General features: G+C 46.4%; 1 protein-coding gene across 1 annotated transcript; it reads left to right on the top strand.

The window, feature by feature from the left end:
- On the top strand, positions 1–1,901 carry LOC119355954 (protein phosphatase 2C 53-like). The gene is made up of 3 exons (XM_037622854.1): positions 1–1,063; positions 1,142–1,247; positions 1,360–1,901. Exons 1-3 carry the CDS (start codon positions 308–310, stop codon positions 1,728–1,730), a joined length of 1,233 nt encoding a protein of 410 aa, XP_037478751.1. The 5' UTR covers positions 1–307; the 3' UTR covers positions 1,731–1,901.
- The last annotated feature ends 11,037 nt before the right edge of the window (positions 1,902–12,938 follow it).

The raw sequence follows: 12,938 nt of genomic DNA, 5'->3' as shown, positions 1-12,938 counted from the left end.
CGGCCGAGATGCGACCACGCGACCCGAGGCTGTGAGCCGCCGGCCGGCCGTCCATCGGCATCGCCTTGCTTCGTCCCCAGGGCAGCTCCCGTGCCCATGCCCGCGCACCCACCCACCGCCAACCACTCACTCCCTTCTCCTCCTTGCCTCCGTCGCCATCCCCGTCTCCAGCTCCATCCATGACTAGCCTCCAGCAGCAGCAGCATCAGCGCCAGTCCACGGCCGCCTCCTCCTCCTCCTCCCCACTACCACCGCCATGGCCCTCCCTTAGGCTTAGCCTTAGTCTTGGCCCCGCGCGCTCGTCGCCATGGACGCCCTAGGCGCCGCGCTGCCGCGGCTCGCCCTCGCCGACGCCGACGCCGGGCCGGACGACGCGTGCGGGAGCCCCTGCTCCGTCGCCAGCGACTGCAGCAGCGTCGCCTCCGCCGACTTCGAGGGCCTCTTCTCCCCCTCCGGCGCCGACGCGGGCCCGCCCTCGCTCCTCTCCGACGACCTGCCCGCGGCGGCCGCCGAGGCCGCGGCGGTCCCCGGCGGCGCCTGCAGGAGCGTCTTCGCCCTCGACTCCCCGCCGCTCTGGGGGCTCGAGTCCGTCTGCGGCCGCCGCCCGGAGATGGAGGACGCCGCCGCCGTCGTCCCGCGTTTCCACCGCGTCCCGCTCTGGATGGTCGCCGGCGACGGCGCGGCGGTCGACGGCCTCGACCGCGCCTCCTTCCGCCTGCCCGCGCACTTCTTCGCCGTCTACGACGGCCACGGCGGCGCCGAGGTCGCCGACTACTGCCGTGACAGGCTCCACGCCGCGCTTGTTGAAGAGCTGCGCGCCGCAGAGGACCGCGTGGGCGGCTGCGACGACCTCAGCTCCCTGGACTCCAAGAAGCAGTGGGAGAAGGCGTTCGTGGACTGCTTCTGCCGCGTGGACGCCGAGGTGGAGGCGCCGGACACCGCGGGGACGACGGCGGTGGCCGCGGTCGTCTGCTCGTCCCACATCATCGTCTCCAACTGCGGGGACTCGCGGGCGGTGCTGTGCCGGGGCAAGGCGCCATTGCCACTGTCTCTGGACCATAAGGCACTGTCATCATTCATCACATTTGTTCTTGAGTTCATCAGATACACTGTCTGAATGTTGCATTTATTCTCGATTCAGCCCAACAGGGAAGACGAGTACGCGAGGATCGAGGCGCTAGGCGGCAAGGTCATCCAATGGAATGGCTATCGAGTTCTCGGTGTTCTTGCCATGTCGCGCTCCATCGGTACGCAATTTCCTGCTCCTGAATATTTCACAGCGAGGTTATGTGCTCTGCTCTTCTTTTGGACTTCTGAACTCGATTCCTGGTTATGACTGTGTTGTTAATCTACTTGCAGGGGACAGATACCTGAAACCGTACATAATCCCGGTCCCCGAGGTGACGGTCGTTGCCCGGGCGAGAGAGGACGAGTGCCTCATCCTCGCAAGCGATGGCCTCTGGGACGTGTTGTCGAATGAGGAGGTGTGCGACGCCGCTCGCAAGCGAATCCTACTGTGGCACAAGAAGAACGCTACCGCCTCCTCCCCCATCTATCGAGGAGGAAGCGGCGGTGACGGTGGCTCGCCGGATCCCGCCGCTCAGGCGGCCGCCGAGTACCTATCCAAGCTCGCCCTCCAGAAGGGGAGCAAGGACAACATCACCGTCCTCGTGGTCGACCTCAAGGCGCATAGGAAGTTCAGGAGCAAGACTGACAACAACAACAGATAGTTATAAGCAACCTATAGGAAGCTCAAGACCAAAACCTCATGACAGTGACAGTGTATGTACAAATTATTTTTTGTTTCACGTAGTTAGATTTGAAACATAAAAATTGTATGCACAGATTTTGTTGGAAAAAGTGCTTTTAGAATAACATAATTGTGTTGATCCTTGCACATATATATACTGCAGTAGAAACTAGCAGTTAAAGTTATATTTTGAAGACCATGTCAATGTTCAAAATGTCACCTTCTCATGTCGTCCCCTTCGTCTCCGTGTCTTTTCTTCGTCTTGTCCTCCTCTCCGGCACCCGCATGTCGTCGCCCTCGTCTCCCATGGAGGTAAGCACCTTTACAACGGCCCTCCCATCCTTCCATTGTTATTGTTAGGTCACTAGATAAGGAATTTTGATAACAAGCTCTCAATCGAAGGTGTCATCCCGAATCACCCCACTGACTACATTTTCAATTGGTTTATTTTCTTGCAGTTGTGGTTGCCTCTAGGACAGTGGAAGGACAGTGCGATGACAAGCGCGGTGTCGAGCAACATTAAGTTGATCCACTACACATCAACAGAAGGCGACCGTCAGACTAATCTTTGCTGGCCGCGTGCCTCATGTTGCTTTATGTCTACACTTCTGCTAGATGAACGAGCCCTGGGTTGTAATATGTTGATACTTTTTTCGTTTACTTTGCTGTTAGAATCTCATGTCTTTATTAGTTTAATTAAAGTTGGGCACGTTTTGCATGTTTCTTCTAAAAGAAGAAGTATTGGGTTTATTAGATTCTTTCTCTTCAATCATATGTTCCCTTTTCCTGGAATGGATAGAGAATCCTCTCTGGCAAGGAATGGAGATATACCTTTACTCCAAAAAAAAAAGGAAAATGTTCTACTAGACGGTAACATATTGAGACTCAACCGAGGGGTTGAACTCACCGATGGTAAAGATTTCAGGCAATAAACAATAAATAAGACACCTTAGTAGTAAATGGTGCAGGGATAGTGATTAAGGGCCTTTGAACCTTCAGCACCGTGGTTCATAAACAAAGAACACGAATTTCCTATTTATGCAGTTTATGATCCACGTGCACATTATTATCTCCTCCAGTCATACATGAATGACTAAATTTTAATGAAATTCTAGAGGTTTGTTTGGCAAGGTTGCATTTCTTATTGTCCATGTTGAACGTTCCTGGTGGAGGGAGACCACCAGTTGTCATGCAGGTGACTCTTGCTAGTGAATAAGCAATTAAGATTTGCCTATTTTTGTTGTATTTCATTCTTGAAGCTAATTAAAATTAAGAAGTGCCATAGTATATTACTTGATAAGAGTTCTTATGTAATTAGAACCTGTCTACCCTATGAATTGTAGAAACTATGATGTCTTTTTTAGTAACTAGGAAACATGCCCGTGCGTTGCTACGGGATGGATGGGCAATGGTTGAAGAGAGGATGGTGCACAAAGGACTTCCGCCGGGATTTTCGATGTAAGAGCACACATGATGTTTTTTGTGTGACCATATGACTTCAATGTGACATTGTAGATTAGACCGTCAGTATATAGTGACAACACATATCTCCCAGTAAATTAACCATCATATTGATGATAAAAAAAATCATACACACAACACTTCTGTTGAGTTACTGATATCACACAGTAAAAATGTCGTATACTTCGCCTAGTGTCCAAGCATGTTGTATGTGTTCTCACTGTGAAGTCCTTATCGCATAGATGTATAACTTCATGTGTTGTCACGATATATGCAAGATTTCTCCATCACAGTTCAATCTTTGCTTAGTGTGTTGTGCATCAATTCTTGGTTCTTTTCTTCTGGTTGCATATTTTTGTCTTTCTGCCTTTCCCATGAATACTTTTTTTATTTTCTGTGTTGGCTTCATGTTTGCATTTTTCTCCGTGTGAATTATTTTGCAACCATGTCAAATCTTTAGTTCTTTTGCTTAATTAGTTGATAGGCTTCACATCACATTTTCACTTTTTCCTATTTCTCTTCATTGGTCATTCATACATACGGCTCTTTATCTCTTTTTCTTCTTTGTTCTTTACCATCCATGACTTGAGATTGCCATCCAAATTGATTTCCTGCATCAGAGTTTGGATAATATATGAATCTGTTGTTGATTAAAGAACTGATAGAAAATTTGAATCATAAATAGAGCATATGTAGCTACTTATAAATAAATCTAATTACAATGGACATACGCATGAGAATATATGTGTTGTTTGCACGTTAGAGTTTCATGTTTTTCCTTGAAGCAATTTAGATAGAAGAAAAATGATATTAAAGTAAGAACATCTACCTAGTTATTTATCAAATCTAGCTAATCTCTATTCGGTTAGTGCTCCCGTGTCCAACACACTCGGGTGTCCGTTGCAAACAACTTATCCAGCTGTGTAGCTCAAGAAGAAAAGACGACGAAACGTGTCATCCCACATGCACCGCTGTCTATCTCTCCAACCTCATCTTCTCAGCCGCCCTCATCCCCATCTCTCCCCACGCGTTCTTCTCCCCCACACTCCTGATTCCCTTTCTCTCTTCTATCCCCTTCTCTCTGTCCAGCGAAGAAAGGCACTCCAGTCCCTCTCAATGGCCGCCGCTGCTTCAAGGCTTCCCCGCAGAGCTCTCGATCCAGAAGGCCACCACCGAGACCCTCGACCGCCTCCTCCTTCCTCTTCGTCCTCGCATACGCCGCCCCACCGGAGCTCCAGTGCCTCCCGACAACACCTCCTTCTCCCTCCTTTATCCTTCTTCCTCTCTTCCTCCCCCTGCATCTCGGTACTTACGTTTTCCCTTGGTCATGAACAGAGGAAGCATGCAGGGGGCCTCACCGCTGCCGCCACCACGGTCGTCGCGCCGCCACCGCCTCAGAGTTCACCGGCCGTTGGCGAACATCTCCTCTGCGACCGGCGCCGCGACCCTCTGCCTCGCCTCCATTATACGTGAGGATGATGACGACAGCGCCGCCATCGATCCGTTGCGGTTCGTCCCTCGCCTCGCTCGTGTGGGGCGCACCTGCGCGTGAACCGCCGGTCAGGCAAGCCGCCCCTCGTCGGCGGGAGCGCCCGTGCCGCTTGCCTGAAGCATCTGATGGCGGCCCAGACGTTGCTTCGACGGCGACCAGGACTCCTCTTTGCGTTCGTTCTGTGCCTCATCTGCATCTCTGCCATCTGAGTCAATTGTAAATCGTCACCTTAGACGTTGCTGGTTGTGCTATCGATTTCTTCATGACGGCCAAGGGCCTCGCCAAGCAGCGGGAGGACTTGCGGGCTAGGCTGGCCTGCTGCAAGCGCGCCCGCGAGCTCGCCCTCGTGCCGGAAGGCCACCTCCGGCGACTTGCTGTCCCTCGCGCTCTCCAACGCCTCGCCCCATTCCTGGGATAGGGCGGCACGGACGCCCGCCGCGCCGCATCACCCCTTCCTTGGCTTCTGCGGCGTGGACGCCGACGGCAATCGGCGGGGCGTGTCCGGCGGTTCGGTGGAGTCTGGCGTGGCAATGGATAAGTGGGCGGATCAGGTGGCCGGTGGTGGCAGGGTTTTTTATGAAAAAATCGAAACGTTCTCTCATCAGGAAGACACTTTAAGTAGGGAGTGCGGGTTGATTACTTATTAACCGAGAGACTTTTATGCAAAATCGCTAGCGACGACGGACGACCAGAAATCCAATTTGTTTTATTATGATGAAAGGTAAAGAGGTAAAGATGGTTCGTCATGCATTGTCTTTTGCAAACTGAATATATGAATAATGACATATTTAAGCTTTTAATTTACTTGCATGTACTGTGAAGATTATATAGGGACAACACCACGACATCGGGGAATTAGATTGCTTTGATAAAAAAGGGGATGGCGGAACTCACCTCCGGGCGATGATAAAAGCGAGACTGTGCAATTGGTCGATGGTAAACTCATGTGACCTCGGGATGACGATAGACTGTGACTGACTTGCTTGACGATCTCCAAGCGATCTGTCATGTGTGCTGGCGAGAGCACGTGAGCTAGGGGTGTCCATGAATAACCAATCCTGCAACAAAACGTACTTACTAAGAATCTTCATCTATATCTATATCTATACCATATCAATATAAAAAGACCCAAAGGGGCAGATCCAATTGATCTCGACCATCAAACTAAGTCAATCCAACGATTTAGACTGCTCCAATGACGAGCGTTCAACGTGTTTAACGTGCAATTAATATCGTACCAAATATTACACTAATCAAATAATTAAGAGGTAATATCACCAGTGGTGCTTGAACTTGCCACCAATGGTCACTTTAGTGCCTAAACTTGTAAAATACGTCATAGTGGTTCTAGAACTTGGCACAAGCATGCAAATGCAGTGCTAATCCTTCTAGAACTTGGCACAAGCATGCAAATGCAGTGCTAACCCATGCCGTAGACGTATAATGCGCTGACATAACACCATATTTTGATTAGCATTATGTACGTCTCCATAAACAATGGGCCTCACATGTCAGAATAAAGGGATAATAAACGATAAAACAGTACCGCCAAGACTCGAAGTTATGAAGGCAAGCTAGCTAAGGCCTACCCTAACAAATACACTACTCATGTTTTCTTGTCAAGTAAGGATAATGATGCCCTATATTATAAAAGAACATGGTCGTGTGGTTTAAATGTGTTCCTGTATGTGCCGCCATATTGCACTTGTTAGCTTTTATAAATTTTTAAGTACTTGTAAAAATTACGTAAATTATAATGATAGTAATAAAAATAATGCTCAAACATTCATGTGTTATAATTATTATACATACAAAAAATAACTTATTTAGCAAAATGTTCAAGTAATTTTAAAAATCATTTAAATATTATTTTTCAAAAATCATATAAATAAAATATTATTTATGATTAAGAAATGTTTGTATAGTTGATAATAATACAAACATTTTCGAAATTACAACTAATTATTATTATTTTAACTATACGAACATTTGACTTATTATATTCACATTTTTTAATTCATATTTTTTTCGTATAAGAATTTTATGTAATTTAAAAATATTGATTATTATTTAATATTTCAAGTTTTTATAAATATATACACGTGACTATATTTAAGTTATATAGAATTAAGAATATATGCCACGAGTAAAAGTTATCACAATATCCATAATTTTTTACAATTTAAATATAAGCCACGGGGTATAATTTTTGTGCATACTAAATAATTAATAATTTTGTATTTACTAAAAGTTTTCAATATAATCCGCATGTATATAAGTGAATATTTTTAAAATTACATGACCCTTTTTTAAATAAATTATTTTAGTTGTATGTATAATATTTATAACACGCAAGTAATCAGAATTTATTTACTGTGATATTAGTTACAAACTTTTTACAAATTTCATAGCATGTGTGAAATGGGCTGCACTCACTGCAGCCCATCAAAATATGGTGCCACGTCAGTGCATTATATGACTGTCGATTGGATTAGCACCATATTTGCACACACGTGCCAAGTTCTAGAACCAGTTCGACGTATTTTTCAACTTCAGGCACTAAAGTGAACATTGGTGACAAGTTTAAACACCACTGGTGATATTACCTCAAGAAAAATATACACCTGTGCAATGAATGCAACAGGCACACTCCAGTTGTCTACAAAAAAAAAGAACAATAGTTTGATTAATACACATAAGTATGGAGGTATAAGCAACATACATGGCTACATGTAAACAAGCAAGGGGGGAGAATATCCATCAAATTTTTGAACCACCTTTTCATTCATTCCTATTTGAAAAATAGGAGCACATTGGTGAATCTCAAGTCATGCAAATGCACTGCATGTTTGTTACAGAAGTATTTTGTTCTCGGTTGTCAACTAAAGCCGCGGCAAAATTCTGGTTCATATGCAATGCATAATGTACGGTTCATCTTAAACCATGAAAAAATATGAGTCGAAAGTGATATCAGTAGAAAAGTAGGATATCATTCAAAGTAGCGATCTCAACATACCAGTGTTTATCCTAAGCCATGGATTTATCATATTCCTCGAAAAGCAAAAGAAGAGGCCAAGAAACTTACCATGATTGATATACCTCAAAATGTTTGATATTAAAATAAGTAAATATTCGTTATGTCAACTCTTTGATCAGCCTGCCAGCAAATGGTTACACTAGTCTCCAACTTGTCACAATTAAATGGTCTTTTCAGTCTTTGAAAGGGAGGTTTATTCAATTATCATCATTTGAAAAGCACTGAAGATGGTTGCTGGTAGTGGCACTGATCCGAAGAACAGAAAACAATTAACTAAAAATAATGTATAGAAACGACAACATGGAATCGGAAGCAAATGTGATGAGCCCCTCCGAAGGGCGGTGAAATACTGAAAATCATTACCCTGTACAACTTGAGTAAAATTCAATGAAAGAAAAGCAGGAGAAATATGCATAGATTGGCAGATAGGCAGAATACATAGTCATTACAAAAGGGAAGCAAGACTCTAATGATATAGAGTGCAAGATAACAGACAAAAATGAAAGTGGCGCAGTGGAGAGATATGCATAGAATGGAGGATAAATAAAAATGCATGATAGTATAACCTTCTTCTGAATTTTCTTATCAGTCATATTGGTTTCAACATCAAATCCATCCTTGTGTATGTTAGCATGAACCTGGGCATCAAGAGGATTGTCATTAACTCGAAATAAAAAGAACTTGGCTGATTGATTACCACAAGAACCAACTAAGATAACGAAAAACTGGTAAACATGCCGAATGGAAGACAATCACCGACAGATTTCAAACTAACACAAAGGTCAGTTATCTGTTTCCACTCTCATGCGCGATTCGAGCCAAATCCGAGGGCTGAGACGGGGGATCAAAACAAAAATAAACTGATCCATCTTGCAATTTGTAGGGATGAGTGAAGTGAAAAACTGCAACCACATTCTTTGGAGCTGGTGTACGAACCCTGAACATGTTAATCCATCCACGATGAACCTACGTAGGAATGTATCCGCTTCACACACACACACACACACACACACACACACACACACAGAGAGAGAGAGAGAAGAGTTTACCCTGCCGCGCCACTGTCTTGCAGCCACCTCAACCAGTGCGACGCGGCGCCGTCTCTCCGGCCACCACGACCACGAAACGCCACACCGCCCTTATCTTGCCACCCTCGCTTCTTCGGCGATGCCAAAAGCAATCACCCTCCCTCTCCCCCCGCCCCCAACGTCCTGTACCATCCCGACAATGGGCACGACGCCTCTCTCCCGCATGCTACCGAGATTCGACATTCTAAACACATTACACACAACATTATTATCTGGTGATTCCTCGATGCCACTTTCACAGCTGATCTAGAGAAAGTAATGAAGCATCAGAGGATTAGCCTAGTTTGAGCGAGTTTTCGTCATGGAGGCCGAGCTCCAGAAGCAATTTTCGTCACATTGAAGGCTAGGTTATGAGAGAACACAAGTTTTCATATTTGTTTGACAGAAAACATCATATCTAGTGTAATCTTTTGGCAAATAACATTGGTCGGCGGATTAGCCTCGTTTGAGCGAGTTTATGACAGGTGGGGCTCACTCGTCAGGAGCTGACTTGGCAGAAAAATGCCACATAGGCGTGTTGACTCTTTCTACTACCTCTCCCCTCTCTTGTGCATTACGTCGAACAGCTTGTGTGCGCTCACAGGAAAACATGTGCTGGCGGCAGCCTTCGCCGGAGTCCGGGCGAGACAGCTGAGCCACGAGTAGGGCCTACGTCGACGCACTCACGGAGCTCATTGCCGACCCGGTCCCCCCGGCGCCACCTCCTCTTCGTCGGAGCTGCCGTGGACGGCGGCGGGGGGCAGGACACGGCCGGGATGCTCCAGCCGCTGTCCCTCCATATCGAACGCTCTGCAGTCTGCACAAGGTCCCGTCCGCCGCGCTGTCGTCGATCCCCGCCGCCCAGCGGCTGCTGCTGTCCCTCCCCGCGGCCACCTGCTCTCCTGCCTCCGCACGGTGCTCGCATCGGCTGCGTCCGCCGTGCTCGACACCGCGCTCCTGCCTCCTCTCGGCGCTCGCGTCGGCCGTGTCCGCTGTGCTCGACCCGGCCGCGCTCGCGTTCGCATGCTTTCGAGGCACACTTCGCCATGCGCCGCGCGGGGGCGCTGACTGGCACGGAGGTCGGGGTCGACGTCGACTCCTCGCAAAAGGTCTGGATGACGTTCCAGGCCCTCGGCAACGTTGCCTTGGCCTACTCATAATCCTCATCGATATCCAAGTGTGTATCCTCATGGCAAAAGATCATCGAGGACACGCTGCGATCACCTCCGGGGGAGAACAAGACGGACGATGCGGAAGGCGGTGTTGATGGGCATCACGACGACGACAGCCTTCTGCATGGTGTTGCCCTTCTTCAACAGCATCCTGGGGTTCCTCGGCAGCATCGCCTTCTGGCCGCTCACCGTCTTCTTCCCCGTGGAGACGTACATCCGGCAGCGGCAGATCCCGCGGTTCAGCACCAAGTGGGAGCCTCACCTTCGTCTGCTTCCCCGTCATCATCGTCAGACAAGCCGCCGAGCTCTACACCGCCGGTACCCGTCGCCAGACGAGCTGCCGCGCACAGTGTCTCCTCCGACCGCGGACCGCCCATGACGAGCGCAGCGCCTCCAAGTCCGGTCGCGATTTTTTCAGAGAGAAGTAGTGGACCAGTCAAAGAGAGAGAAGAAAGAGTGGACCAGTCAACGCGCCTATGTGTCATTTTTTTCCAAAGCCCCGCTTGTCATAAACACACTCAAACAAGACTAATTCGTCATTTGTGTTATTTGCCAAAAGATTATACTGAACATGGTGTTTTCTGTCAAGAAAATGTAAACCCTTGTTTACTGATAAACTAGCCTTCAATGGGTTCATGCAATTAGAGCATCTCCAGCCGTAAATCGCCGTCTGAGGGTGAGCCGGCGCAAAAAAAAAAAACGGCTTGGGAGCGAGTTGTTCTTTTCCTTCTTACCGAACAAAGGAGAGGAAGCAATGGTGTGAGCAAACCTAGTGAGATCCGGTGCAGTGACACCCCGTGAGGAGGGGCTACCTGTCTCAGTAGTACCAACAGTTGAAGCAGGCGTCTTCTTAGGTCTAGGCTTCTTGCCGAGCAAGTGAAGCAGATCATCACACGCCCAAGGCTCGAAGCTGGTGTACCTGGTAGGCAGAGAAATAGGAAATTCCGCAAGAGGTTGGCATGGTCAACAATCTTAGCCTCAATGAGAGAGCATATACAAGCAAGTCAATGGTGGGGCCCCAAAACTCATTAGACATACCTGTCAAGGGGGCCAAGGAGCCATGAAAAAATCATGAACCTACATGAGTAGTTTGCGCGACCAGGACGAGACGCTCATCCACCCAGGTAGTTGGCACGCTTTGGTTGAAGCTTGACTGGTATCATATCTCCATTCTTCGTCGGCGTGACGGAGGGGCGTGGCGGCACGACGATTTCTTCCTCTGCTATCGTGTGGTTCTCAATGTGTCACGTAGGTTTGGAGTTTGTTGTCGACATCGTATTTATTTATTTGTTTTTTAGGAATAAATTTATTTATTTGTTGAGATATATATATTAGTACTTATATACTAAGTAAAAGAGATTGTATGGTGTGTGCGGTACATGCACGTTCCGTGGAGTTTTTGTTTTTTAAATAACGTGACAACAAGAAGAAGAAAAAAAGTAACGTGACAATAAGAAGAAGAAAAAAGTAACGTGACATAACAGTGACAACGATATAAATGGGATAAATAATTAAATAATTAAATGGGATAATCAGTACTAATGGACTAGGTTATGCATCCGTCGTCGAGGCGACGAAACCTATCAAATAAAACATGCTACAAAGATGATAATTAACAACATGACCATAGTAAACTTGATAATTTATACCTTTTGTTGATCTGAAATGAACACCTAGCCTTCTCCTTGATCATTTATATCCAAGTCCTTTATCAGAAGGCCAATAAACCACTCCCAGCTTTGAGTTGTTTCTTGCTCCACTATTGCCCAAGCTACTGGATACATTTGGTTGTTAGCATCTCTTCCAATTGCACAAAGTAGTTCACCTTGACATGCCCCTTTGAAGAAACAACCATCAAGCCCAATAACCCTTCTACATGCTTTAAAACCTTTTTTCATAGAACTGAAACACACATAGAACCTTTGAAAGATGTTTTGGTCCATATATGTAGGGTACAAACCAACAAGTATGGTACTACCAGGATTGCTCCGGAGAAGTTCTAGCTGATAGTCAAAGACCTTGGTGTATTCCTCTTTCATCCCTTCTAATAGCTTCTCTGGCACTATTTTCTTTGCAGCCTTGCACTTTGATGTTGATACATCAGCAAAGAAGTCCTTCAGAACAGTTGCCTTAATGCTATCAATCTTCCAGGTGGGGTTGGCTCTTAATATGTGCTCATACCTTCTCGCAATTACTTCTGCAGTTATTGGGTGATTGTCCCTGTTTGGTGCACACTCATGATTATCATCATATGTAATGTAATGATTTGAAACCTGGAGCACCTGCTAGTCTTTGCACTATAAATGAGCCATGGACATCCTGGCCACCCACACTTTGCCCTAATCCTTTCATCCTCTGACTTCAAGAAATTTATACTTCTTTTTGTCAATAATCCATATTTTGTTAGTGCTTTTTTCATCTGGTTCTTGCTCCTGAAAACCATTCCTAAACTGAAAGTAGGAATCTTTGTCTTTGGGTTATACCTAATGAACTGGCTCTTCCTCCTTACAACATGGCCATCATCATCTGTCTGATCATCATATGAGTAATCTTCATCATCCGAGTCAAAGTAATCTTCTCCTATCACTTCTTCCACATTTGCCACTAGATCTATTGGAACAACACCTGTTGCATTACTTTGAGCCCACTTCTTAAAGTCTCTAATTTTCTTCTTAAAGGCCTTTGCTTGTTCCCTTAGTTCAACATATTCTTCATCCAGTCCACTATCATCACTACCTGCCACATAATCACTATCATCATCGGCACTATCTGAATCTACAAGGCCACTGTCATCAATATCTTGTGCTTCTGCCTCTTTTTCTACTTCTTGGACTGTTGGTTGTTCATTTGCGGCTCTAATGATTGCAGAACTACCAGCTTGTGATGCAAAATCTAGTACCTGAGAGCTACTGGTTATAAAATCTTTAGAGAGATTCACTTGAGAGCTCTGCCATGTATC

This window comes from Triticum dicoccoides, chromosome 2A (genome assembly GCF_002162155.2).
Source record: "Triticum dicoccoides isolate Atlit2015 ecotype Zavitan chromosome 2A, WEW_v2.0, whole genome shotgun sequence".
Classification (NCBI taxonomy): Eukaryota; Viridiplantae; Streptophyta; class Magnoliopsida; order Poales; family Poaceae; genus Triticum; species Triticum dicoccoides.
This window is presented reverse-complemented; position numbering and strand designations above follow the sequence as displayed.

Coding starts and splice junctions, on each gene's coding strand:
- LOC119355954 (XM_037622854.1), top strand. CDS start 308: ATGGACGCCCTAGGCGCCGCGCTGCCGCGGCTCGCCCTCGCCGACGCC. Junction 1,064..1,141: donor CACTGTCTCTGGACCATAAG/GCACTGTCATCA, acceptor TTCTCGATTCAG/CCCAACAGGGAAGACGAGTA. Junction 1,248..1,359: donor TGCCATGTCGCGCTCCATCG/GTACGCAATTTC, acceptor ATCTACTTGCAG/GGGACAGATACCTGAAACCG.